At 40.7% G+C, this 24,929-nt stretch overlaps 1 protein-coding gene across 2 annotated transcripts in view; it reads left to right on the forward strand.

The window, feature by feature from the left end:
- The window catches only part of TUT1 (terminal uridylyl transferase 1, U6 snRNA-specific), a 61,728-nt gene that overhangs the window by 24,052 nt on the left and 12,747 nt on the right, over positions 1–24,929 (forward strand). For both annotated transcript variants that reach the window (XM_053719957.1, XM_053719958.1), the window contains exons 8-9: positions 14,876–14,998; positions 15,141–15,233. In XM_053719957.1, the coding sequence (XP_053575932.1) occupies positions 14,876–14,998; positions 15,141–15,233 (216 nt within the window). The remainder of the gene's footprint in view (positions 1–14,875; positions 14,999–15,140; positions 15,234–24,929) is intronic.

Below are 24,929 nucleotides of genomic sequence, written 5' to 3' on the forward strand. Positions count from 1 at the left end.
TAGACAAACACTTCCAGTTCATGGCTCTTCCATTCGGCCTTGCCACAGCTCCCAGAATTTTTTCAAAGGTTCTGGGATCTCTGTTGGCAGTGCTCCGATTGCGGGGCATTGCAGTGGTGCCTTATCTGGACGACATTCTGGTTCAGGCGCCATCCTTTCAACAAGCAAGATCCCACACGAAAATGTTATCTTTCCTGCAATCTCACGGATGGAAGGTAAATTTTGGAGAAGAGTTCCTTAGTTCCAAATACAAGGGTAATATTCTTGGGAGCCATAATAGATTCCGTATCAATGAAGATTTTTCTTACAGAAGTCAGGAAATCAAAGATTTTCGATTCTTGCCTAGCGCTTCAGTCCTCTCCGCGGCCATCAGTGGCTCAGTGCATGGAGGTAATCGGTCTGATGGTAGCGGCAATGGACATCATCCCGTTCGCTTGTTTCCACTTCAGACCTCTGCAGTTGTCAGGATAATGGTTACTTATTTCTCTGCACTGTCCCTTTAAAGCATCCTGCTCTCATTAACATCAACCTATTTAAGGCCCCTCCCAGCATTTTCACATTGCTTAGTATTGAAGTTTGTCTTAAACCTTAACCTGAGCCTGCTCTCTGTAAGATTTATCTTTCTACTTCTGTTTGTTGGATTCCTCTACACCTGCTAGCTGGATTTTTGTTGTCATCCTCTCCTTCCTGCCTGCTTCTCCCTCAAGAAGATTCAGCTATTTCAAAAGCCTCATTCATACCTTTACCTCTAACTCAGTTTCCCCTGCAGCTCACCGGCCTTGGGATTCAATTTTCACTGAGCTCCACTTCCTCATGCTGTGACGTCATCAGCCAGCTGCTACTGAGCTTCCCTGCTCCCTCTGGCAAGTCGCCATTACAACCCGGTGTTTGCAACTATCATTATAACAGTCCTGTTAGGGGTAAGCCAGTCTCTGTATTTTACTTTGCTGCTATACTCTAAGATTAGTATCTCAGTTGCTGCTGTTATTTTTCTGTGACTTTTATTTTCATTCCCTCATATCCTGCTGTTTTACCATAACTCTGTACACAATAGCAATTGCTTATTTTTTTTCTATGATCATAGTACCATTTTTTCCTTGCTTATTTATTTTTTCCTTCATTAATGGTAAAATCTCAGGTTTATCTGAGCATATCCCTGCTGCATTTACTTTCTCACAGTGACTACCCAGACACATGTGGCAGCCATAGGGAATATGCTCAATTACTGCCTGTATATTAAACATTGCAATAAGGAATAAGGTTTTACATAGCTGCCTAATTCCTAATCTTTGTTTTACCTTATCACTCTGTTGCAAACAACCATACAATTTTTATTGTTTTTTTCATTCCCAGCAGTTGTGGTCCAAATAACTAAGCTGCACACATTTTTTTCTTTCTTAGTTGTGCCTGACATAATACTAAGCCTAAAACTATGGACCCAGCTGGAATGAACGCACATGTGCAAAATATCACACAGAGGGTTGATTTATTAACTGAAGCTGTTAATTCTCTGAAAACAGAAAATGATACTTTAAAAGCTTATATCAGGGATGTGGTTGATAAGAGAGTACCTATATTAGAACCACAGGTTAGTACACCAGAAAAATTTAGTGGTGAGAGATCTGAGTATAGAGATTTCAAGAATGCTTGTTTGCTTATGTTCTCCCTTAAACCTCATACCTATCCCACTGATAGAGCAAGGGTACTCACAGTTATATCCTATTTGAGAGGTGAGCCCCGCACATGGGCCAACACTTACTTCGAGAATAACGATGATATACTTAATTCGTTGGAAAGTTTTTTTTCTGCTATGGGTCAGCTATATGAGGATCCATATAAACAGCTTACTGCTGAAACTGCAATGCGAGGCTTGAAACAAAAGAAAAGAGTAGTTGAAGATTACATTGCCGAATTTAAAAAATGGGCGAAAGACACTCAATGGAATGACCTTTCACTGAGAAATCAGTTTAGATTAGGCCTTTCAGAAGGAATTAAGGATGAGTTGTCTAGATCTGAACTACCACATACTCTTGAGGCTTTAATGTCACTTAGCATAACTATAGACAGAAGACTGAGAGAGAGACAGCAGGAGAGATCATTTCATGAATATCCTGCAAAGAAACAAAATACACCCAGCCCCAGCAAATCAACTGCTGAACCTATGGATATAGGTTTTATAAAGGGACCATTAACCCCTGAGGAGAAGATCCGACGAAGGGTTAATAACCTCTGTTTATACTGTGCTTCAGACAAACACACTGTCAGGGACTGTCCTTCCCTCCTGAAACAAAACAAGGGTAAGATGTATAAAGAACCTTTTTGTTGTACCACTCAGGATCATGCTCTCCCTTACCTAAATTTATCTCTTCTTTTACAGTGGGAGTCACATCGAATCAACGCTCCCGCGATTATTGACTCAGGAGCTACAGCATCTTACATAGATACTGTATTCACTAAATTCAATAAAATTCCACTTGTGCAAAAAAGGTCCCCTGTGTTATTACGTGGAATAGATGGTAATCCAATCACATCAGGTCCAGTTAAATATCAAACAATACCCTTACTTGTTGTTACCCAAGACCACCATAGGGAGTATTTGTCATTTGATGTAATATCATCCCCTATTTCACCCATAGTTCTCGGTATAAACTGGCTCCGAATTCATAATCCTGAAGTAAATTGGTCTACCTCAACAGTCACATTTAATTCTACATTCTGCTCTACTACTTGTTTCCCAGCTACTATTTTGCAAACCACTGAATCCAATGAGACAATTCAAATTCCTGAGGTTTATAAGGATTATGCAGATGTATTCAGCAAAACCCAGTGCGACAATCTTCCTCCTCACAGGAAGTATGATTGTCCTATTGAGATCATACCTGGCTCTGAGATCCCCACGGGTCATATTTACCCACTCTCAAACCCAGAGTTAATACACCTTAAATCTTACTTAGATGAAAATCTAAAGAAAGGTTTCATCCGTCCCTCCACCTCTCCAGCTAGTGCTGGGATTTTTTTTGTTAAAAATAAGGATGGCTCATTAAGGCCAATCGTAGACTACAGACAACTAAATAAAATTACAGTAAAAAACAGATATCCTTTACCCCTCATCCCGGAGTTAATTGAAAGGTTGGAGGGAGCAAAATTTTTCACAAAATTGGACTTAAGAGGAGCCTATAATCTCATCCGAATTAGATCTGGAGATGAGTGGCTCACGGCGTTTCGAACAAGATACGGATTGTTCGAATACGTCGTGATGCCTTTTGGGCTCTGCAACGCGCCCGCAACTTTCCAGCACTTAATTAATGACATTTTTAGGGACATATTAGATGTCTTTATTGTCATCTATCTGGATGATATTTTAATTTATTCCAAGACCTATCAGGAACACATTTCCCATGTTAGACAAGTTTTATCAAGGCTCAGAGGTAACCACTTGTATGCTAAGGCTGAGAAATGCCTGTTCAATTCACAGACCATATCCTTTCTGGGATATGAAATTTCTCCTTCAGGTATCCATATGGAACAAAAAAAGGTTGATGCAGTTTTAAATTGGCCCATACCAACAACTAAACGTCAAGTTCAGTCCTTCATGGGTTTTGCGAATTTCTACCGCAAATTTATTAAAAATTTCTCCAAACTTGCTCTTCCTTTAACTGTTCTAACAAAAAATAATTCACATTTCACGTGGACTAAAGAAGCACAATCCGCTTTTGATTTGTTCAAACAAAAGTTCACTTCAGCACCAATACTCCGTTTTCCTGACCCTAATCTACAATTTGTTCTTGAGGTGGACGCCTCAAATTCTGCTATTGGCGCTGTTCTCTCTCAAAGAGAAAACCTGTCAAAACCTTTACATCCTGTGGCTTTTTACTCCAAGACTTTGAATAGTGCGGAACAAAACTATCCTATTGGTGACAAAGAACTCTTAGCCATAAAACTCTCTCTGGAACACTGGCGACACCTCCTTGAAGGTACTTCCATTCCTACACTCATCTATACAGATCATAGGAACCTGCAGTACTTGAAGGCCACTAGAACCTTGTCAGCAAGACAGGTTCGCTGGAATCTCTTTTTCTCTCGTTTTAATTTCCTCATCACATACCATCCTGCTGGAAAGAACCAAAAAGCTGACGCACTATCCCGGTTACCCACAAATCTTCCACATCAAACGACTGACCAATCCATCATACCAAAAGAAAACTTCATTTCTTTTACTCTTGAAGTCTCATCTAACCTTAAAAAGGAACAGTTGGCCGACTCTACAAAGCCATTACACCTTCTTCAACTTAATACTCAAGGACTTTATTCTCATGATTCAAAGATATATGTTCCACCTTCCCTCAGACTCATTCTCCTTCAATCTGTACATGATTCACCTCTAGCTGGTCATCCAGGTATCCATAAAACTCTGGATCTAGTAAAAAGAGATTACTGGTGGCCTCATATGGCAACTCAAGTTAAGGACTATATAAACTCTTGTCTTAATTGTACCATTTCAAAAAGGGATAAACACTCTCCCTATGGGTTGCTTTTGCCTTTGCCTACTCCAAAGAATCCATGGTCTGAGATTGCTTTAGACTTTATTGTAGATTTGCCAGTCTCTTCAAAGAATACCACCATCCTTGTCGTTGTAGATCTCTTCACGAAGATGTGCCATTTCATCCCCTTCGCCAAACTTCCTACCGCTTTGGAGACAGTACATTTGCTTCTAAAACATATTGTTAAGTATCATGGACTTCCCACTTCAATCCTCAGTGATCGTGGCAGTCAATTTTCTAGCAGACTATGGTACCATTTCTGTAAAACTTTATCTGTTCAGAGAAAGTTGACTACTGCTTACCACCCGCAATGTAATGGTCAAACTGAACGTTGTAACCAGTGGTTGGAACAATTTTTAAGACTCTTCTGTTCCTCTCAACAACATCTTTGGAGTGACTTCCTGCATTACGCTGAATTTTGTTACAACAACACTATTCATTCCACTACTGGTCAAACTCCCTTCTTCGCAAACTACGGTTTTCACCCCAAGTTTCACATCCTACCATCTTCTACTGTTCCAGTATCTAGTATATCAGATTTGTCTAATTCCATCTCTTCCAACTTTAAAACCATCGAGTCCAACATCATAGCAGCAAAACAACTCCAGAAACAGTATTATGATCGCCGCAGAACTCCACCTCCTGTCTACACCAAAGGTGATCTAGTCTGGCTATCCACCAAACACCTAAGTTTGAAAACCCCTTCGAAAAAACTTTCTCCTTTGTTCATTGGTCCATACCCTGTTGAACTTGTCATTAATGCCAATGCTGTCCGGCTTAAATTACCCGATAATTTAAGAGTTCATCCCACATTCCATGTATCCCTTCTCAAACCCTATAAGGATCTCAGGGATTTCTCTTTACAAACGTCTCTTCCACCTATTTCTCTCGACCCTGAAATGGAGTATGAAGTTCACTCAATCCTGGATTCCCGTTTCCGTAGGGGACGTATTGAATATCTTGTTCGTTGGAAGGGTTTCTCTACAGATGATGATTCCTGGGAACCAGCTACCAACATATCTGCTCCTCGTTTGATATCTCATTTCCACCAAAGACATCCGGATCGTCCTGGGCCTTGAGCCTCTGGAGTGGCTCCTTGGAGGGGGGATTCTGTCAGGATAATGGTTACTTATTTCTCTGCACTGTCCCTTTAAAGCATCCTGCTCTCATTAACATCAACCTATTTAAGGCCCCTCCCAGCATTTTCACATTGCTTAGTATTGAAGTTTGTCTTAAACCTTAACCTGAGCCTGCTCTCTGTAAGATTTATCTTTCTACTTCTGTTTGTTGGATTCCTCTACACCTGCTAGCTGGATTTTTGTTGTCATCCTCTCCTTCCTGCCTGCTTCTCCCTCAAGAAGATTCAGCTATTTCAAAAGCCTCATTCATACCTTTACCTCTAACTCAGTTTCCCCTGCAGCTCACCGGCCTTGGGATTCAATTTTCACTGAGCTCCACTTCCTCATGCTGTGACGTCATCAGCCAGCTGCTACTGAGCTTCCCTGCTCCCTCTGGCAAGTCGCCATTACAACCCGGTGTTTGCAACTATCATTATAACAGTCCTGTTAGGGGTAAGCCAGTCTCTGTATTTTACTTTGCTGCTATACTCTAAGATTAGTATCTCAGTTGCTGCTGTTATTTTTCTGTGACTTTTATTTTCATTCCCTCATATCCTGCTGTTTTACCATAACTCTGTACACAATAGCAATTGCTTATTTTTTTTCTATGATCATAGTACCATTTTTTCCTTGCTTATTTATTTTTTCCTTCATTAATGGTAAAATCTCAGGTTTATCTGAGCATATCCCTGCTGCATTTACTTTCTCACAGTGACTACCCAGACACATGTGGCAGCCATAGGGAATATGCTCAATTACTGCCTGTATATTAAACATTGCAATAAGGAATAAGGTTTTACATAGCTGCCTAATTCCTAATCTTTGTTTTACCTTATCACTCTGTTGCAAACAACCATACAATTTTTATTGTTTTTTTCATTCCCAGCAGTTGTGGTCCAAATAACTAAGCTGCACACATTTTTTTCTTTCTTAGTTGTGCCTGACAGCAGTTAAGCATGCTCAGTCAGTGGAACGAAGATTATGTGGATCTGTCTCCGCGATTACAGATGGAGCAGGAGACAAGGGATTCTCTTCTTCGGTGGTTGTCTCAGGATCATCTCTCCAAAGGAACCTGCTTCCGCAGACCCTCCTTGGGTGATTGTGACAACAGATGCCAGCCTTCTGGGATGGGGAGCAGTCTGGGGCTCTCTAAAGGCTCAGGGAACATGGACTCGGTCGGAGTCTGTTCTACCCATAAACATTCTGGAGCTGAGAGCAATCTTCAATGCTCTTCTGACCTGGCCTCGGTTCATCAGGTTCCAGTCGGACAACATAACTTCAGTGGCTTACATCAATCATCAGGGAGGAACTCAGAGTTCCTTGGCCATGACAGAGGTAGCCATGATCATTCAATGGGCAGAGACCCACAATTGCTATCTGTTGGTGATCCACATCCCAGGAGTGGACAACTGGGAGGCGGACTTCCTGAGCAGGCAGACCTTTCACCCGTGGGAGTGGGAACTCCATCTGGAAGTGTTTTCCAGCCTGAATCTCAAATTTGGACAGCCGGATCGGGACCTCATGGCATCGTGGCAGAATGCCAAGCTCCCGAGATATGGGTCGAGGTCAAGGGACCCTCAGTCGGTACTGATAGACGCCCTGTAGTTACCTTGGAATTTCATTCTTGTATACCTATTTCCTCCGTTCGCTCTCATTCCTCGAATCAAGCAGGAAAGGGCGTCGGTGATCCTCATTGCACCGGCGTGGCCTCACAGGATTTGGTATGCAGACCGTGTGACATGTCATCTCTTCCACCTAGGAGACTTCCTTTGAGGAAGGACCTTCTTCTTCAAGGACCCTTCCTTCATCCAAATCTAGTTTCTCTGAAGCTGACTGCTTTGAGATTGAACACTTAATTTTATCCAAGCGTAAATTTTCAGAATCGGTCTTTAAGACCATGATTCAGGCTCGTAAACTTGTGACTAGAAAGATTTGCCACAAGATATGTCGTAAATATCTATATTGGCGTGAATCCAAGGGCTACTCTTGGAGTAGAGTTAGGATTCCTAGAATTCTGTCCTTTCTCCAAGAAGGTTTAGAGAAGGGTTTATCGGCAAGTTCCCTAAAGGATCAAATATCTACCTTGTCTATTTTGTTACGTAAACGTCTGGCGGACGTATCAGACGTGCAATTGTTTTGTCAGGCCTTGGTCAGAATCAGGCCTGTGTTCAAGTCAATTACTCCTCCCTGGAGTCTTAATTTAGTTCTTAAGGTTCTTCAAAGGGCTCCGTTTGAACCTATGCATTCCTTAGATATTAAGTTTTGTTTCTTGTTGCTATTTCATCTGCTCGTAGAGTGTCAGAGCTCTCGGCATTACAGTATGAGTCTCCTTACCTTATTTTTCATTCGGATAAGGTGGTTTTGCGTACTAAGTTAGGGTTCCTCCCTAAAGTAGTTTCAAACCAGAACATTTATCAGGAGATTGTTGTTCCTTCCTTGTGTCCTAATCCTTCTTCACAAAAGGAACGGCTTTTGCACAACCTGGACGTGGTGCGTGCATTAAAATTCTATTTACAGGCAACTAAGGATTTTCGTCAGTCTTCTGCTCTGTTTTAGGTATTCTCTGTGAAATGTAAGGGTCATAAAGCTACGGCTACTTCTATTTCTTTGTGACTGAAGAGTTTCATTCACTTTGCCTATGAAACTTCTGGACAGCAGCCTCCTGAGAGAGTTACGGCTCATTCTACGAGGGCTGTTTCCTCTTCCTGGGCATTCAAAAATGAAGCTTCTGTGGAACAGATTTGCAAGGCTGCAACTTGGTCCTCTCTTCACACTTTTTCAAAATTCTATAAATTTGACACTTTTGCCTCGGCTGAGGCCGCTTTTGGTAGAAAGGTTCTTCAAGCAGTGGTGCCTTCCGTTTAGGTTCCCTGTCTTGTCCCTCCCTTATCATCTGTGTACTCTAGCTTGGGTATTGATTCCCATTAGTGATTAGATGATCCGTGGACTCATCGTGTCATTAGAAAGAAAACAAAATTTATGCTTACCAGATAAATTTCTTTCTTTCTTTCTTGACACGATGAGTCCACGGCCCGCCCTGTTCTTTAGACAGGTTGTTGGTATATTATAAACTTCAGACACCTCTGCACCATGTTGCTTTCTTTCTCTCCTTTGCTTCGGTCGAATGACTGGGGTTGGAAGGAAGGGAGGTGATATTTAACAGCTTTGCTGTGGTGCTCTTTGCCGCCTCCTGCTGGGCAGGAGTGATATTCCCCAATAGTAATTAGATGATCTGTGGACTCATCGTGTCAAGAAAGAAATACATTTATCAGGTAAGCATAAATTGTTTCTTTCTAATGACACTATGAGTCCACGGATCATGAGCACCCAGCAAAGCTGTTAAATATCACCTCCCTTCCCTCCAACCCCAGTCATTCTCTTTGCCTACGTTAGTGTAAGGAAGTGGTAAAGTTAGGTGTCTGGAAAGATTCTTCAATCAAGATTTTATTTTATTTGCAGTACTAGTATGTGCTGTTTTTTACTCCAGGGTGTAGCCATAGTCCATTTCAGTCTATTCAGTAGAGCATTGGTGGCTTTTAAGCAAAGGGAACTTGTGGGACGTAATTCTTACTGCGCCTCCCTCATATTTAAATAAAAGTTGCTGCCCTTATTATTATTTTCCACAGGTCCATGTGAGGGATAGGACCTCTCAAACCTAGTGAGCTGCCTTGCGGCCAGGCAGATTTTATTGAGGCAAGTGCTAATTTTATTTTCTTAAGCAGTATTAAGGAAAAAATTATGGCACTTTATTATTTCCCTGCTGGGAGATGTTTATTACATTTCTCCTAGTGTTAAGGGGAGTATGTAAGGCAGTGTTTGCAGGCAATGGGGACTGGATGAGAACTTGACTCAATGTTTGTGATATTTCTGTTATTATAACGAAGATTCACTTTAAATGTCGGACAGACGTTATTTGACACGCTCACGATGGGCGGGGCTTGTGTGGCGGTAATTTTAGCTGTTGCGCACTTATTATTCTCTCACTTCCTGTATAGGAGGAGAGATTCATTGCAGCTTGCAATTTTTTTGTTCATAACGGACAAACGATCGTTTGTGGTATCATTTGTAGCAGCTCTGATTGTTTACTCACACGAAGGCCGTTTTTACATACACATATTTCCTGTATAAACATAGGCACCTCAGCAGAGCTAAAAGCGGAGGTGTAGAGCAGGGGTCGCCAACCTTTCGGACCTCAGGGACCACTAAACTCACAATTTTTAATCCTGTGGACCACTAACATGATTTTTTTTTAAAAGGAACAAACCTCTATAATGTATATATACACACACATACTGTACATAAGTAGTATAACCATAGCTAAGTTTACATTATGTATATATTTACACATTTTTAAGAATGACAGAACTGAGAGAATACTTCCAAATGACAGATAAAGGGTGAGGGACAACTTTTGAGCTGGAAACAGAGAAGGCAGAAGGTGGGGAAAAAAGAATAATGTTTAAAGGACCACAAGACTTCCAAGTTACTTCCCCAGTTAGGAATTATTCAAAACTACTTGTGATCATGGACAGACATTGGAGTCATAAATTACGTTTTTATCAGAAAGCTCTCAATATGGATGTGAGCTAAGCACGACTGATGTTACTGGCAATTACTATAATACTGGTGGGATATGGCTGATCTGCTGGAACTCAGGTGGCTTTGTGCGTGGGAAAATTATTCAATGGCTTTGTGTGCGGGAAAATTATTAGAATAAAAATAAAAAAAGAAGATGGAGGGGAGGAAGACAAACAGTGATGTAAGTCCATGTGAGGGAATTAGGAAAACTACTACAAAGAGACAGGTAAAGGGAAGAAAATTAATGAAATAGATAATTCTTTTTAAAGATTTTCTTTTTCTATATACTTTAATTCCACTATTTCAAGCCAAGACTATACCAACCTCTGCTGGCTTTAGAATGGAAGCATCTTAGTCTGAGCAACGCGCCGGACGGGAGGAGTTAAAAAATACAATCTAGCTACCCAAGTTGCGCAGTACTACGCAAAGTGCATAGGGAGATTGTAATTTAACTCCTGCTCCGTCGGTTTTCACTGATGTCCAGCCAGGCACTGTAGGGAGTTGCGGCGCGACGGGGGTGACACCATCAGAGGAGATAATTCCTGCTTTATGGTGTTAAGGACCACCAACATCTTCTCGTGGACCACTGGTGGTCCACGGACCACTGGTTGGCGACCGCTGGTGTAGAAGCTGTTTTATGAAACGTTAGATGATAAATAAATCAATTTCATTTTTGCATTGCTTCAAAAATAAAGCAGTTTCGTTTTAAAATTTAAATAAAACGGTTTTGTCTAAATAAATTTTTATTAAAGTTTGAATACTTTTAAAGATGCTTTTAAGGATAGACTTTTTGAGCCAATATTGTCTAAGACGGATGCTGTCGAGGAGTCTTCTGACAATGTTCAAAATATGCTGCATATTTCTCCTCAGGCGTCCCAAATGTTATTACCCATTAATACAGTGCCCTGCGCTTCCTCTCAAGCTCAGTCTGGGGTCTCTTTGCAAAACATTGCTTCCCTCATGTCTTCTGCAGTTTTCTGTCTTTCCCATGCTACAGGGAAAGTGCAAGAGGAAGTCTAAACAATCAGTGCGTAAGGTGTCTGACTCATTCTTGGCTATTCTGAATATTCCCTCTCATAGATCTGATGAGGAGGATTCTTCGGTAGCATCTGAGGGTGAGATCTCAGATTCTGACAGTGTAATTCCTTCTTCTGATGCTGAAGTTGTATCCTTCAGGTTTAAGCTAGAGCACCTCCGTTCACTACTCATGGAGGTTTTGGCTAGTCTGGACAACTTTTACTCTATTGTTGTTATCAATCCTAATAACTCTAGTAAACTTAACAAGTATTATGATGTACCTTCCATGCTGGAATGTTTTCCCGTACCAGATCGGGCTACAGAATTTATTGTTAAGGAATGAGAGAAGCCGGGCATTCCCTTTTCTCCTTCTCCTATTTTTAAGAAGATGTTTCCCATTGATGACTCTATTAAGGAGTCTTGGCAAATGGTCCCCAAGGGGAAGGGGCAATTTCCACTTTAGCTAAGAGAACTATAATTCCCATAGAGGATAGCTGTTCTTTTAAGGATCCTATGGATAAGAATCGGGATTGCCATTCTGGCTCGCAGAGCCTTGTGGTCGAAATCTTGGTCGGCAGATGTGTTGTCTAAGTCTAAGCTTTTGGGTATTCCTTACAAGGGTAAGATCTTGTTTGGCCATCTTTGGCTGAGATTTCCGATATTATAGGAGGAGAAGGATGTGTCCTCCCTCAGGATAAGAGAAATAAGTAGAAGGGACATCAGAGTAATTTTCGTTCCTTTCTAAACTTCAAGGGTAAACCTTCCTCTTCCTCTACAAAACAGGAACAGTCCAAGCCTTCCTGGAGACCCATCCAATCTTGGAATAGAGGAAAGCAATGGCACCTTATTTGGACGACATTCTGGTTCAGTCTTTCATCTAGCGAACTCACACACAGAGATGCTCTTATCCTTTCTGCGCTCTCATGGTTGGAAAGTGAGTCTGGAAAGGAGTTCCTTAATTCCATCTACAAGAGTAGTCTTCTGGGGAACCATAATAGATTTCATATTGATGAAGATATTTCTGACAGAGGTCAGAGAATTGAAAATTTTCAATGCTTGTCTGGCACTTCAATCCTCTCTTCAGCCATCAGTGACTCAATATATGGAGGTAATCGGTCTGATGGTAGCCGCTATGGACATCATCCTGTTTGCTCGTTTCCACCTCAGGCCTCTGCAGTTATGCATGCTCAGGCAGTGGAATGGGGATTATTCGATTCTTCTCCGCAAATTCATCTGGGTCATTTGACAAGAGTTTCTCTTCCTTGGTGGCCCAGGGAGTCTGTTTTTAGCAGACCCTCCTGGGTGATTGTGACAACAGACGCCAGCCTACTAGGTTGGGGAGCAGACTGGGGCCTTCTAAGGGCTCAAGGGACATGGACTCAGGAGAAGTCTGTTCTTCCCATAAACATTCTAGAGCTGAGAGCATTCTTCAATGCTCTTCTGGCCTGGCCTCAGTTAGCTTCAGCCCGGTTTATCAGATTTCAATTGGACAACATATCCTCAGTGGCTTACATCAATCATCAGGGAGGATCTCAGAGCTCCTTGGCCATGTCAGAGGTGTCCAAGATTATTCAGTGGGCAGAGACCCACAACTGCTATCTATCTGCAATCCACATTCCAGGAGTGGACAATTGGGAAGCTGATTTCCTGAGCAGACATACCTTTCACCCGGGGGAATGGGAACTTCATCCGGAAGTGTTTTCCAACTTGATTCCCAAATGGAGACAGCTGGACCTAGATCTCATGGCATCTCGTCAGAAAGCCAAGCTCCCGAGGTACGGGTAAAGGTCCAGGGATCCTCAGGCGGTACTGATAGATGCTCTGGCGGTTCCTTGGAATTTCAGTCTAGCATACCTTTTTTTCCTCCTTTCGCTTTCCTTCCTCGGCTCATTGCTCGAATCAAACAAGAGAGGGCGTCAGTGATTCTCATTGCTCCGACATGGCCTCGCAGGATCTGGTATGCAGACCAGGTGGAGATGTAATCTCGTCCACCTTGGAGGCTTCCATTAAGAAAGGACCTTCTACTTCAGAGGCCCTTCCTTCATCCAAATCTAGTTTCTCTGAAGCTGACTGTTTGGAGATTGAATGCTTGATTTCATCTAAGCGTGGATTTTCAGAATCGGTCACTGAGACCATGATTCAGGCCCTTGAGCCTGTGACTAGAAAGGTTTACCATAGGATATGGCGTAAATATCTGCATTGGTGTGAATCCAGAGGATACTCTTGGAGTAGAGCGGATTCCTAGAATTTTGTCTTTTCTCCAAGAGGGCTTGGAGAAGGGTTTATCGGCAAGCTCCCTAAAGGGTCCAATATCTGCCTTGTCTATTTTGTTACATAAACGTCTGGCGGATATACCAGACGTGCAATCGTTCTGTCGGGCCTTGGTCAGAATCAGGCCTGTGTTTAAACTGGTTACTCCTCCTTGGAGTCTTTATCTAGTTCTTAAAGTTCTTCAACAGCTCCGTTTGAGCCTATGCATTCCTTAGATATTATTATCTTGAAAGGTTTTGTTCTGGTTGCTATTTCATCTGCTTATAGAGTTTCAGAGCTCTCAGCATTACAGTATGAGTCTCCTTACCTTATTTTTCATTCGGATAAGGTAGTTTTTGAGTACTAAGTTAGGGTTTCTCCCTAAAGGGATTTCAGATCGGAACATTAATCTGGAGATTGTTGTTCCTTCCTTGTGTCCTAACCCTTCTTTTCAGAAGGAATGTCTGCTGCACAATCTGGATGTGGTGTGTGCATTGAAATTCTATTTACAGGCGACTAAGGATTTTCGTCAGTCTTCTGCTCTGTTTGTGGTTTTCTCTGGAAAACGTAAGGGTCAGAAAGCTACGGCTACTTCTTTTTCTTTGTGGCTGAAGAGTATCATTCGCTTGGCCTATGAAACTGCTGAACAGCAGCCTCCTGAGAGAGTTACGGCTCATTCTACAAGGGCTGTTTCCTCTTCCTGGGCGTTAAAAAATGAAGCTTCTGTGTAGCAGAATTGCAAGGCTGCAACTTGGTCCTCTCTTCACACTTTTTCTAAATTCTAAAAATTTGATACTTTTGCTTCGGCTGAGGCTTTTGGGAGAAAGGTTCTTCAAGCAGTGGTGCCTTCAGTTTAGGTTCCCTGTCTTGTCCCTCCCATATCATCTATGTCCTCTAGCTTGGGTATTGATTCCCAATAGTAATTAGATGATCCATGTACTCATTGTGTCATTAGAAAGAAAACAAAAGGTATGCTTACCTAATAAATTTATTTATTTCTTGACACAATGAGTCCACGGCCCGTCCTGTTTTTAAGACAGGCTTTTGTCATGCTATAAACCTCAGACACCTCTGCACCTTGTTGCTTCCTTTCTCTCCTTTGCTTTGGTCGAATGACTGGGGTTGGAGGGAAGGGAGGTGATATTTAACAGCTTTGCTGGGTGTTGTTTGCCGCCTCCTGCTGGGCAGGAGTGATATTCCCAATAGTAATTAGATGATCTGTGTCAAGAAATACATTTATCAGGTAAGCATAAATTTTGTTTTCTAATTCAGTTTTGCTTAGAAACCGAGGAGCAGGTCTGTAAAATGTTCTGTGGCTCTGGGGAGGGTACAAGACTGTAGTGTCCTAACTTATCTCTGTGATCACTTCAGGCAACCCATTAGGAGGAGGACCACAGCTCAATAATTACGCCTTGACGCTTCTTGTTCTGTTTTTCCTGCAATCGAGGAGTCCCCCAGTTATTCCCACGCTAATCCAGATGAGGGAACATGCCAGTAAGTGACAGGTGCAATGACTCTTCACACCATGTCCCTAGACCTGGGTGATTGTCTGCACCTAAAATCACACAGACCTGCCATAATAAGCAGCATAAAACCACCCACACCTATTGATAACGCTGTATGTTTCTCTCATTAGCTAACGAAGACATCCAGGAGATAGATGACTGGGACTGCAGCTTCCCATCTGACCCCACTCAGCTGCCATCTTGTAACAACCACCAAGATCTCAGTGAGTGACTGTGTGACACACAGCGTACAGACATTGTATAAATGGTAGGGTCTTGCAAAGCCATAGAGACAGAGGGTGGTCAACCACAGAGGAGCAGATACACCCCAGGTTTCTCGTAGGCCCTGATATACAAAACCTCTCCGCTCAGGTTATATATTCCAAAATGATCCTCCAGCATTGCGAGATGCCTAGTGAAATATTCAAAAGTCAGATTTTGCTTTACTTCTCCAAGGGGCGTTCCCTGCTTTTCTGTATGTGAAGGAGACACAAGTTCAGTGCAATGTAGCACTGCATGACATGAAAGTTCTGCTGCATTTACACTTTGTGCTTTCTATTTTATATCACTTTACACTTTTTATTACATTTAAACTTTGCACTTTCTATTTTGTATTTTATTTTCTATACAACAGTTTATTTAGGATGGTCATTTTACAAGTTCTGATTATACTTTAACAGTTTCTGTGTAACTTTAACAAATTAGGCTCATACTTTGTATATTTATGTGTATCTTTTACAAATTAGATTGCACTTTGCATGTCTTTTATTTATATTAAAACTGAAAAACTGTCAGCTTCAGTTTCCCACAGAGCATCATTACTTTCTATGGCCCAGAAATTTCACAAGACTTGTGAGAGAGCTTCAGACATACCCTGGGAACTCGGAAGAGAGAGAACAGCACTCCATGAGATAGAACAGAAGCTGGAATAACTTCCATGCATGTTCATTTTTATTGTAACTCCTTAGGGTGCGCGTTCTTTTTGCACACTATGCCCCTTCACAGAGAAAAAATATCCTGAAGCATATCAGTCTGACCCTGCCCAAAGACCGTTCAGCGCCAAAATACCAGGCAATTCTTCTCTGAACAAGGGAAGCAAAAACCCCAGACTATCCTTTTGGCCTCCTATGGGCCTCGTCAGTGAGGTGCAGTTGTATCTCTCTAAGGGCAAGTGTGCATGGAGTCCACATCTGGTTTCCCCATTACTCTTATGGTGACCCAAGAGCAATTGGAAAAGTTTTCCATTGTGAAAAGCACACTGGTCTAAAAGAGGCTGCTTCCGGGTGGTAAATCACCATAGAACTAGATAATGAGCTGTTGTTCGTTCCTGGTAGAGCGCTTCTCTCTTCGTATACATATACATACACATATACATACACACAGTTCGTTCCTGGTAGAGTGCTTCTCTCTTTGTATGCAAATTAATATGACCCTGGGGAAGTCTCCCTATGGGTAATGGGGGAAACCAGACGTGGACTCCTTGCCCAGTGTGCTTAGAGGAATGTGGCTGCACCTTACTGACGAGGCCCATAGGAGACCGAAACGATCGTCTGGGGTTGTCATGTTCCTTGTTCAGAGGAGAATTGCCTGGTATTTCGGGGCTGGACTGACCTTACTTGGCGGGATCAGACTGATATACTAAAGGAAAGTTTTCCTTTGTGAAAAGCACACTGGTCTAAAAGAGACTGTTTTTGGGTGGTAAATCGCCAAAGAACTAGCTGATGAGCTGTTGTTCGTTCCTGGTAGAGCGCTTCTCTCTTTATATGCATACCCTTGGAAATCCCCTGTTCAGCCCAGGGAACTGCCCTGACCCTCCCACTTTCTGAGAGTGTAAGTTTACTATGGAGAAAATACAAAGTGCAATGTAATTTTATACAAAGTATGATCTTAAGGTATTAAAGTAACACAGAAACCTACAAAGCATAATCATAATGTGTAAAATCACTGCTAGATCAAAATGTAAATGTATTAAAATACAAATGAGAAAGTGCAAAGCTTAAAGTGATTGTAAACTTAAACAAATTAAAGCCCAGTATCAAATAATTCTCTTAAAACAGGGGCACTTTAATTCATTACAGTTTACAATGATGCTTATTTTTTTAAATACTTTTGCATTATGGTAAACATAACGCTGATTCTCCGCCCACATCTGCTGCTTTCTTTAGCAGATTGATGATTAGTCATATATATGCTAATGAAAGCAGCAGATGCTGGCGGAGGATCAGTGTTATGTTTACCATATCGAAAAGGTAAAAAATAAGCGTCATTGTAAAAGTTAATTAAGTGCTCCTGTTTTTAAGAGTATTATTTGATACTGGGCACTTATTCATTAAACTTTGCAATCACTTTAAAGAGAAATAAAATCCAAAACATTTCTTTCATGATTCAGATAGAGCAGCGATTATCACGTTTCTTTGTTCTTTTGGTATCTTTTGTTGAAAAGCAGGGACATACGCTTCGGAGCCGGCCCATATCTGGAGCACTATATGGCAGCAGCTTTGCAAGAATGTTATCCATATGCAAGAGCACTATATGGCAGCACTATTTCCTGCTATATAGTGCTCCAGATGCCTATCTGGGTATCTCTTTAACGCACAATATCATGGGAACAAAGTCAATTTGATAATAGAAATAAATTGGAAACTTTTTTTTAAATTTTATGTTAGGTCTAAGTCGCAAAAGAAAATGTTTGGGTTTCGTATCCCTTTAAAGTAAATATAAACTTTCATGAATGAGTGCCCGGTTTTTACAAATACTATTAAAAACAGTGGCACTTTTATTCATGAAACTTTACATTGCAGCGTATATTTACAAATAGTCACCTTTTTCTTCAGCAAAGCCGGATTGGCGATTCCCCGCTCGCGGCTCCTGCTGTAGTTACACAGCAATGACGAAACCAGCTTCCTCCAATCACGGCGTGGCCTCACAAGATGGCCGCTGTGGGGTGCACGCCATGATTGGAGGAAGCCGGTTTCATCATTGCTGATGTAAGTACAGAGGAGCTGCGGGCGGGGGATCGCCAATCCGGCTTTGCTGAAGAAAAAGATGACTATTTGTAAATATACGCTGCAATTTAAAGTTTCATGAATAAAAGTGCCACTGTTTTTAATAATATTTGTAAAAACCGGGCACTCATTCATGAAAGTTTATATTAATATAAAGCACAAAGTGTAACAAATCTCATGCAGCGCTGTATTGCGCTGGGCTTGTCTCTGCTTCACATACAGAAATGAGAGAGATCTCGCCGTGCTGGTATTGCGCTGGGCTTGTCTCTGTTTCACATACAGAAATGAGAGAGATCTCGCCGTGCTGGTATTGCGCTGGGCTTGTCTCTGCTTCACATACAGAAATGAGAGAGATCTCGCCGTGCTGGTATTGTGCTGGACTTGTGCTGGACTTGTCTCTGCTGCACATACAGAAATGAGAGAGATCTCGCCGTGCTGGTATTGCGCTGGGCTTGTCTCTGTTTCACATACAGAAATGAGAGAGATCTTGCCGTGCTGGTATTGCGCTGGGCTTGTCTCTGCTGCACATACAGAAATGAGAGAGATCTCGCCGTGCTGGTATTGCGCTGGGCTTGTCTCTTCTTCACATACAGAAATGAGAGAGATCTCGCCGTGCTGGTATTGCGCTGGGCTTGTCTCTGCTGCACATACAGAAATGAGAGAGATCTCGCCGTGCTGGTATTGCGCTGGGCTTGTCTCTTCTTCACATACAGAAATGAGAGAGATCTCGCCGTGCTGGTATTGCGCTGGACTTGTCTCTGCTGCACATACAGAAATGAGAGAGATCTCGCCGTGCTGGTATTGCGCTGGACTTGTCTCTGCTTCACATACAGAAATGAGAGAGATCTCGCCGTGCTGGTATTGCGCTGGGCTTGTCTCTGCTTCACATACAGAAATGAGAGAGATCTCGCCGTGCTGGTATTGCGCTGGGCTTGTCTCTGCTTCACATACAGAAATGAGAGAGATCTCGCCGTGCTGGTATTGCGCTGGGCTTGTCTCTGCTTCACATACAGAAATGAGAGAGATCTCGCCGTGCTGGAGAGTTCCATCCTTTTTTCTTTTGAAAATTCAGTGAGTTCAGCCTTTGTGAAGTCTGCACTACAATTCCTCTTCAAGCTGGAATATCAGGGCCTTAGGCATAAGCAGTAAAAAATATAAATTAAAGGGATATAAAACCCCAAAAAACCTCTTCTGTGATTCAGACACGGCATATAATTTTAGTTTCCAATTGAATTTTAGTTTTGTTCTCATGATATTCTGTGTTGATGAGATACCTACGTAGCATCTGCAGCACTATATAGCAGGAAATGCTTTAGACACATGCATGCTACTGAGCTTTCCGCCCTGCTTTTCAACAAAAGATACCAAAAGATCAAAGAAAATGTGATGCTCTATCTGAATCATGAACGAAAAATTTGGGATTTCATGTCCCTTTAAACTTCTTTACAAATAGGGGTCATTTGACCCTCTGTATATTACACTGATGATCAGACTTTATATTCTGCTCTTATATACATAATATATTACTCATTATTTACTTAGTCCCATATATTAATATTTAATATTATTAAATATTTGTCTCAACAGCAAACATGCTGTTAAAGGACCGGTAAATACAGTAGATTAAATGCATAATAATGCAATATCACTTAGTCTGAACTTCAAATGAGTTGTAGAAATAACTTACGGCTAGATTACGAGTTTTGCGTTATGAGGGGTGCAGTACTAACTTGCAAGTTATTGTCACCGCTCACTTCCCTACAACGCTGGTATTACAGGTTTACAAAAACCCGGCATTATTAGGCAAGAAGTGAGCATAAAGCAAAATTGAGCTCCATACCGCACTCCAATACCAGCGCTGCTGAAAGCTGGTTTTACGTGCTCGTGCACAATTTCCCCATAGACATCAATGGGGAGAGCCGGCTGAAAAAAAAAGCCTAACACCTGCAATAAAGTAGCGTAAAGCTCCGTAACGCAGCCCCATTGATTCCTATGGGGAAACAAAATTTATGTTTACACCTAACATGAACCCCGAGTCTAAACACCCCTAATATTACACTTATTAACCCCTAATCTGCCGCCCCCGACATCGCAACATCTACATTATATTTATTAACCCCTAATCTCCCGCCCCCAATGTCGCCACAACGAACCTACACTTATTAACCCTAATCTGCCGCCCCCAACGTCGCGGCCACTATAATAAACATATTAACCCCTAAACCGCTGTACTCCCGCATCGCAAACACTAGTTAAATATTATTAACCCCTAATCTGCCGCCCCTAACATCGCTGCCACCTACATTATATATATTAACCCCTAATCTTCCGCCCCCAACATCGCCACCACTATATTAAATGTATTAACCCCTAAATCTAAGTCTAACCCTAACCCTAACAACCCCTAACTTAAATATAATTTAAATAAAGCTAAATAAAATTACTATAATGAACTAAATTATTCCTATTTAAAACTAAATACTTACCTGTAAAATAAACCCTAAGCTTGCTACAATATAACTAATAGTTACATTGTAGATAGCTTAGGTTTTATTTTTATTTTACAGGCAACTTTGTATTTAGTAAATAGTTATTAACTATTTACTAGCAACCTAGTTAAAATAAATACAAATTTACCTGTAAAATAAAACCTAACCTGTCTTACACTAACACCTAACGTTACACTACAATTAAATCAATTACATAAATGACTAAATTACACAAAATAAAAAAATAAATTATCAGATATTTAAACTAATTACACTAGTAATTACACTAATAGCCCTATCAAAATAAAAAAGCCCCCCCAAAATAAAAAAAAAAAACCCTAACCTAAACTAAACTGCCAATAGCCCTTAAAAGGGCCTTTTGCGGGGCATTGCCCCAAAGAAATCAGCTCTTTTACCTGTAAAAAAAATACAAACAACCCCCCAACAGTAAAACCCACCACCCACACAACCAACCCCCAAATAAAATCCTAACTAGAAAAAAAACTTAAGCTCCCCATTGCCCCGAAAAGGTCATTTGGATGGGCATTGTCCTTTAAAGGGCATTTAGCTCTTTTTCAAGTACCCAAACCCCTAATCTAAAAATAAAACCCACCCAATAAACCCTTTAAAAAGCCTAGCACTAACCCCCAAAGATCCACTTACAGTTTTTGAAGAACCGACATCCATCCTCAACGAAGCGGCAGAAGTCCTCATCAAAGCCGGCAGAAGTCTTCATCCAAGCCCGCAGAAGTCTTCATCCAGACAGCATCTTCTATCTTCATCCATCCGGCGCGGATCGGCTCCATCTTCAAGACATCCTGCGCGGAGCATCCTCTTCAATCGAAGTCTTCTTGCAGAATGAAGGTTCCTTTAAATGACATCATCCAAGATGGCGTCCCTTGAATTCCGATTGGCTAATAGAATTCTATCAGCCAATCAGAATTAAAGGTGAAACAATTCTATTGGCTGATGCAAGTTAGTACCCCTCATAACGCAAAACTCGTAATCTAGTCGTAAGTTTGAAAAATAAAAAAATGATATATAGGGGAGTGGACACTTAGCGCCTACTGCTAATGAACCCTTTTGTTCTGATAAATGACCCCTAGTGGTCAAGGCGTGGGAAAATCAGAAATATATATATATATATATCAAAGCGCCAGCAAATACGGCAGGGTTCAGAATAAAGCCATAAGCACTTTGCAGCTTAATGAAGATATAAAGTTTATTAAATTTCTAAAACAATCCTCTAAAAACAGCTGGTGGTACAATATCTTATACCAATATCATACAATTCGGTACACATATAAAAAGTGGTTTTATAACATACAACAGATCATCTTACATGGATCCATGCATTAACAGTATAAATTTATACACAATGACAAATATTCGATTAATCCTTAAAATTGTTCCCAAAATTGTTTTGTTCACAAATATGGATGGATAAGGATGCAACTGTCCCTATCCTGTTTCCCTGATGTTCCGTGTGTGTGTTCGTATGAGCGAGTTGGGGTTATGACGTTAACCTTACTTGCAATGATTCCTTTTGTACTAAGAGCTGGAAAAAGGAGATCCGATACACTGTACCTCGTAAGAGGTTCAGTGGCGTTGTTCCGCTAAAAATATTGGACTGTGTGCGTTTAGTGCCTAAAAGTGATGTAAATACAATTGTGTCAAAAGTTTTCTAAGTGATGAATTAAAAACCAAATTAAAAATGAGTGTTGGTGCTGATAAATATAAAAAATAAGGTGGTCTCAAAAGTAACACTTAGGAACTATATTCCTACACAGAAATCAATATGTGGGTATAAATTCATTCAATAAGCAGTTAAATATATCCAAATAAAATCCAAATAAAAAGTATGTGCTCAGTGAAAGCAAAAAACTACAAAAAAACAATGGAGGACGATTTAACAATTTCCACTAGTAACCAGCATGATTGGACCAAATAACAGCGGATAAACAAAGTATCATAAAACAAATAAATCAATTGGTAAAATGTTCGTTGGAGTGCTCCCGACAGTTTGCAAGATTAATTCCTCTTTAGGTGGTTCAAAAGAGTCTATGTGCAGTGATATTCCTTGTAGCGGGAATTGGGCTTCAGCGTTAATAGGCAGGTAACAGCTCCAGCATAACCCGGGTGTTTAATCCTTCTGCCAAGAAAAGTGTATAATAGTGCAGATTGTTTTCAAACAAATATAAGAATTAGATTGTAACTCACCAGTCGACGCGTTTCGGTCATACACTGACCTTTCTCAAGACTCTGAGTCTTATTTTTATTTTTAGCGGAACAACGCCACTGAACCTCCTACGAGGTACAGTGTATCGGATCTCCTTTTTCCAGCTCTTAGTACAAAAGGAATCATTGCAAGTAAGGTTAAAGTCATAACCCCAACTCGCTCATACGAACACACACACGGAACATCAGGGAAACAGGATAGGGACAGTTGCATCCTTATCCATCCATATTTGTGAACAAAACAATTTTGGAAACAATTTTAAGGATTAATCGAATATTTGTCATTGTGTATAAATTTATACTGTTAATGCATGGATCCATGTAAGATGATCTGTTGTATGTTATAAAACCACTTTTTATATGTGTACCGAATTGTATGATATTGGTATAAGATATTGTACCACCAGCTGTTTTTAGAGGATTGTTTTAGAAATTTAATAAACTTTATATCTGCATTAAGCTGCAAAGTTCTTATGGTTTTATTCTGAACCCTGCCGTATTTGCTGGCGCTTTGATATATATATATTTTTCCAAAAAAATGATATATATATGTATGTGTGTGTGTATGTATGTATATATATATACATATACACACATACATACTGTATGTATGTGTGTGTGTATGTGTATGTATATATATATATATATATATATATATATACACACATGTGTTTGTGTATATGTGTGTGTATATATATATATATATATATATATATATATATATATATATATATATATATACACATGTGTTTGTGTATATGTGTGTGTGTGTGTATATATATATGTGTGTGTGTATATATATATATATATATATATATATATATATATACACATGTGTTTGTGTATATGTGTGTGTGTGTGTGTGTATATATATATATATATATATATATACACATGTGTTTGTGTATATGTGTGTGTGTGTGTGTGTTTATATATATATATATATATATATATATATATGTGTGTGTGTGTATATATATATATATATAAATATATATGTATACATATTAAGTGTTAACTGCTGGTGCAGAGATCCAAATTTACACAAAGCTTCACACACCTCACAACTAGGGTTGCCACCTTTTGACCAGGCGATTCCTGGACACTTTGCATTTAGGCGTGGTTGGGGTGCGACTGGGGGCGTGGTTTCTTTCTAATGACACTGTGAGTCCACGGAATCATCAATTACTGTTGGGAATATCACTCCTGGCCAGCAGGAGGCGGCAAACAGCACCATAGCAAAGCTGTTAAAGGGACACTGTACCCAAAAATTTTCTTTCGTGATTCAGATAGAGCATGACATTTTAAGCAACTTTCTAATTTACTCCTATTATCAAATTTTCTTCATTATCTTGGTATCTTTATTTGAAATGCAAGAATGTAAGTTTAGATGCCGGCCCATTTTTGGTGAGCAACCTGGGTTGTCCTTGCTGATTGGTGGATAAATTCATCCACCAATAAAAAAAGTGCTGTCCAGAGTACTGAAACCAAAAAAAAGCTTAGATGCCTTCTTTTTCAAATAATGATAGCAAGAGAACGAAGAAAAATTGATAATAGGAGTAAATTAGAAAGTTGCTTAAAATTGCATGCTCTTTCTGAATTACAAAAGAAAAAATTTGGGTACAGTGTCCCTTTAAGTATCAATTCCCTTCCCACAAACCCCAGTCATTCTGTTTACCTCTAGTGCAAGGAGGAGGTGAAGTAATTAGGTGTCTGATAAAGATTATTCTATCAAGATTTTTTTGTTTTGATGTCAGAGCCGGCTTGCTCTGATCTTCCATCACAAGCTGGGTTTAGCTGTACTCCACGTTAGTCTCTTCAGTAGGGTGGTGTATTTAAAGCAGTTAGGAACTTGTAAGGTGGGCCTTGCTGCATTTTCCTAACACTCTGCTGCCCTGGTATAGAATGCCTGAGTAAGTTTACTCTGTCTTTCCTTGTTTCACAGGTCTCTGTGAGGAGCGGCATCCTCTTAAGCCGGGTGAGCTGTCCTCCTGCCGGACGGCTAGATACAGGTAAGTGCTCAGTCTTCTTTTGTTTGGGGGACTTGCACTTTTTGGACCTGCGTGGCTTAGCAAGCCCCGCCTTCTTCATTTGGACGGAGAGGCGCCATTTTTCGGCTCTATCTGTGCCGGTCTGTAACCACGACTCCTTGTTGCCAATAGATCGGAGGAGTTTTTTCTATTAAGTA

This window comes from Bombina bombina, chromosome 7 (genome assembly GCF_027579735.1).
Source record: "Bombina bombina isolate aBomBom1 chromosome 7, aBomBom1.pri, whole genome shotgun sequence".
NCBI lineage: Eukaryota > Metazoa > Chordata > Amphibia > Anura > Bombinatoridae > Bombina > Bombina bombina.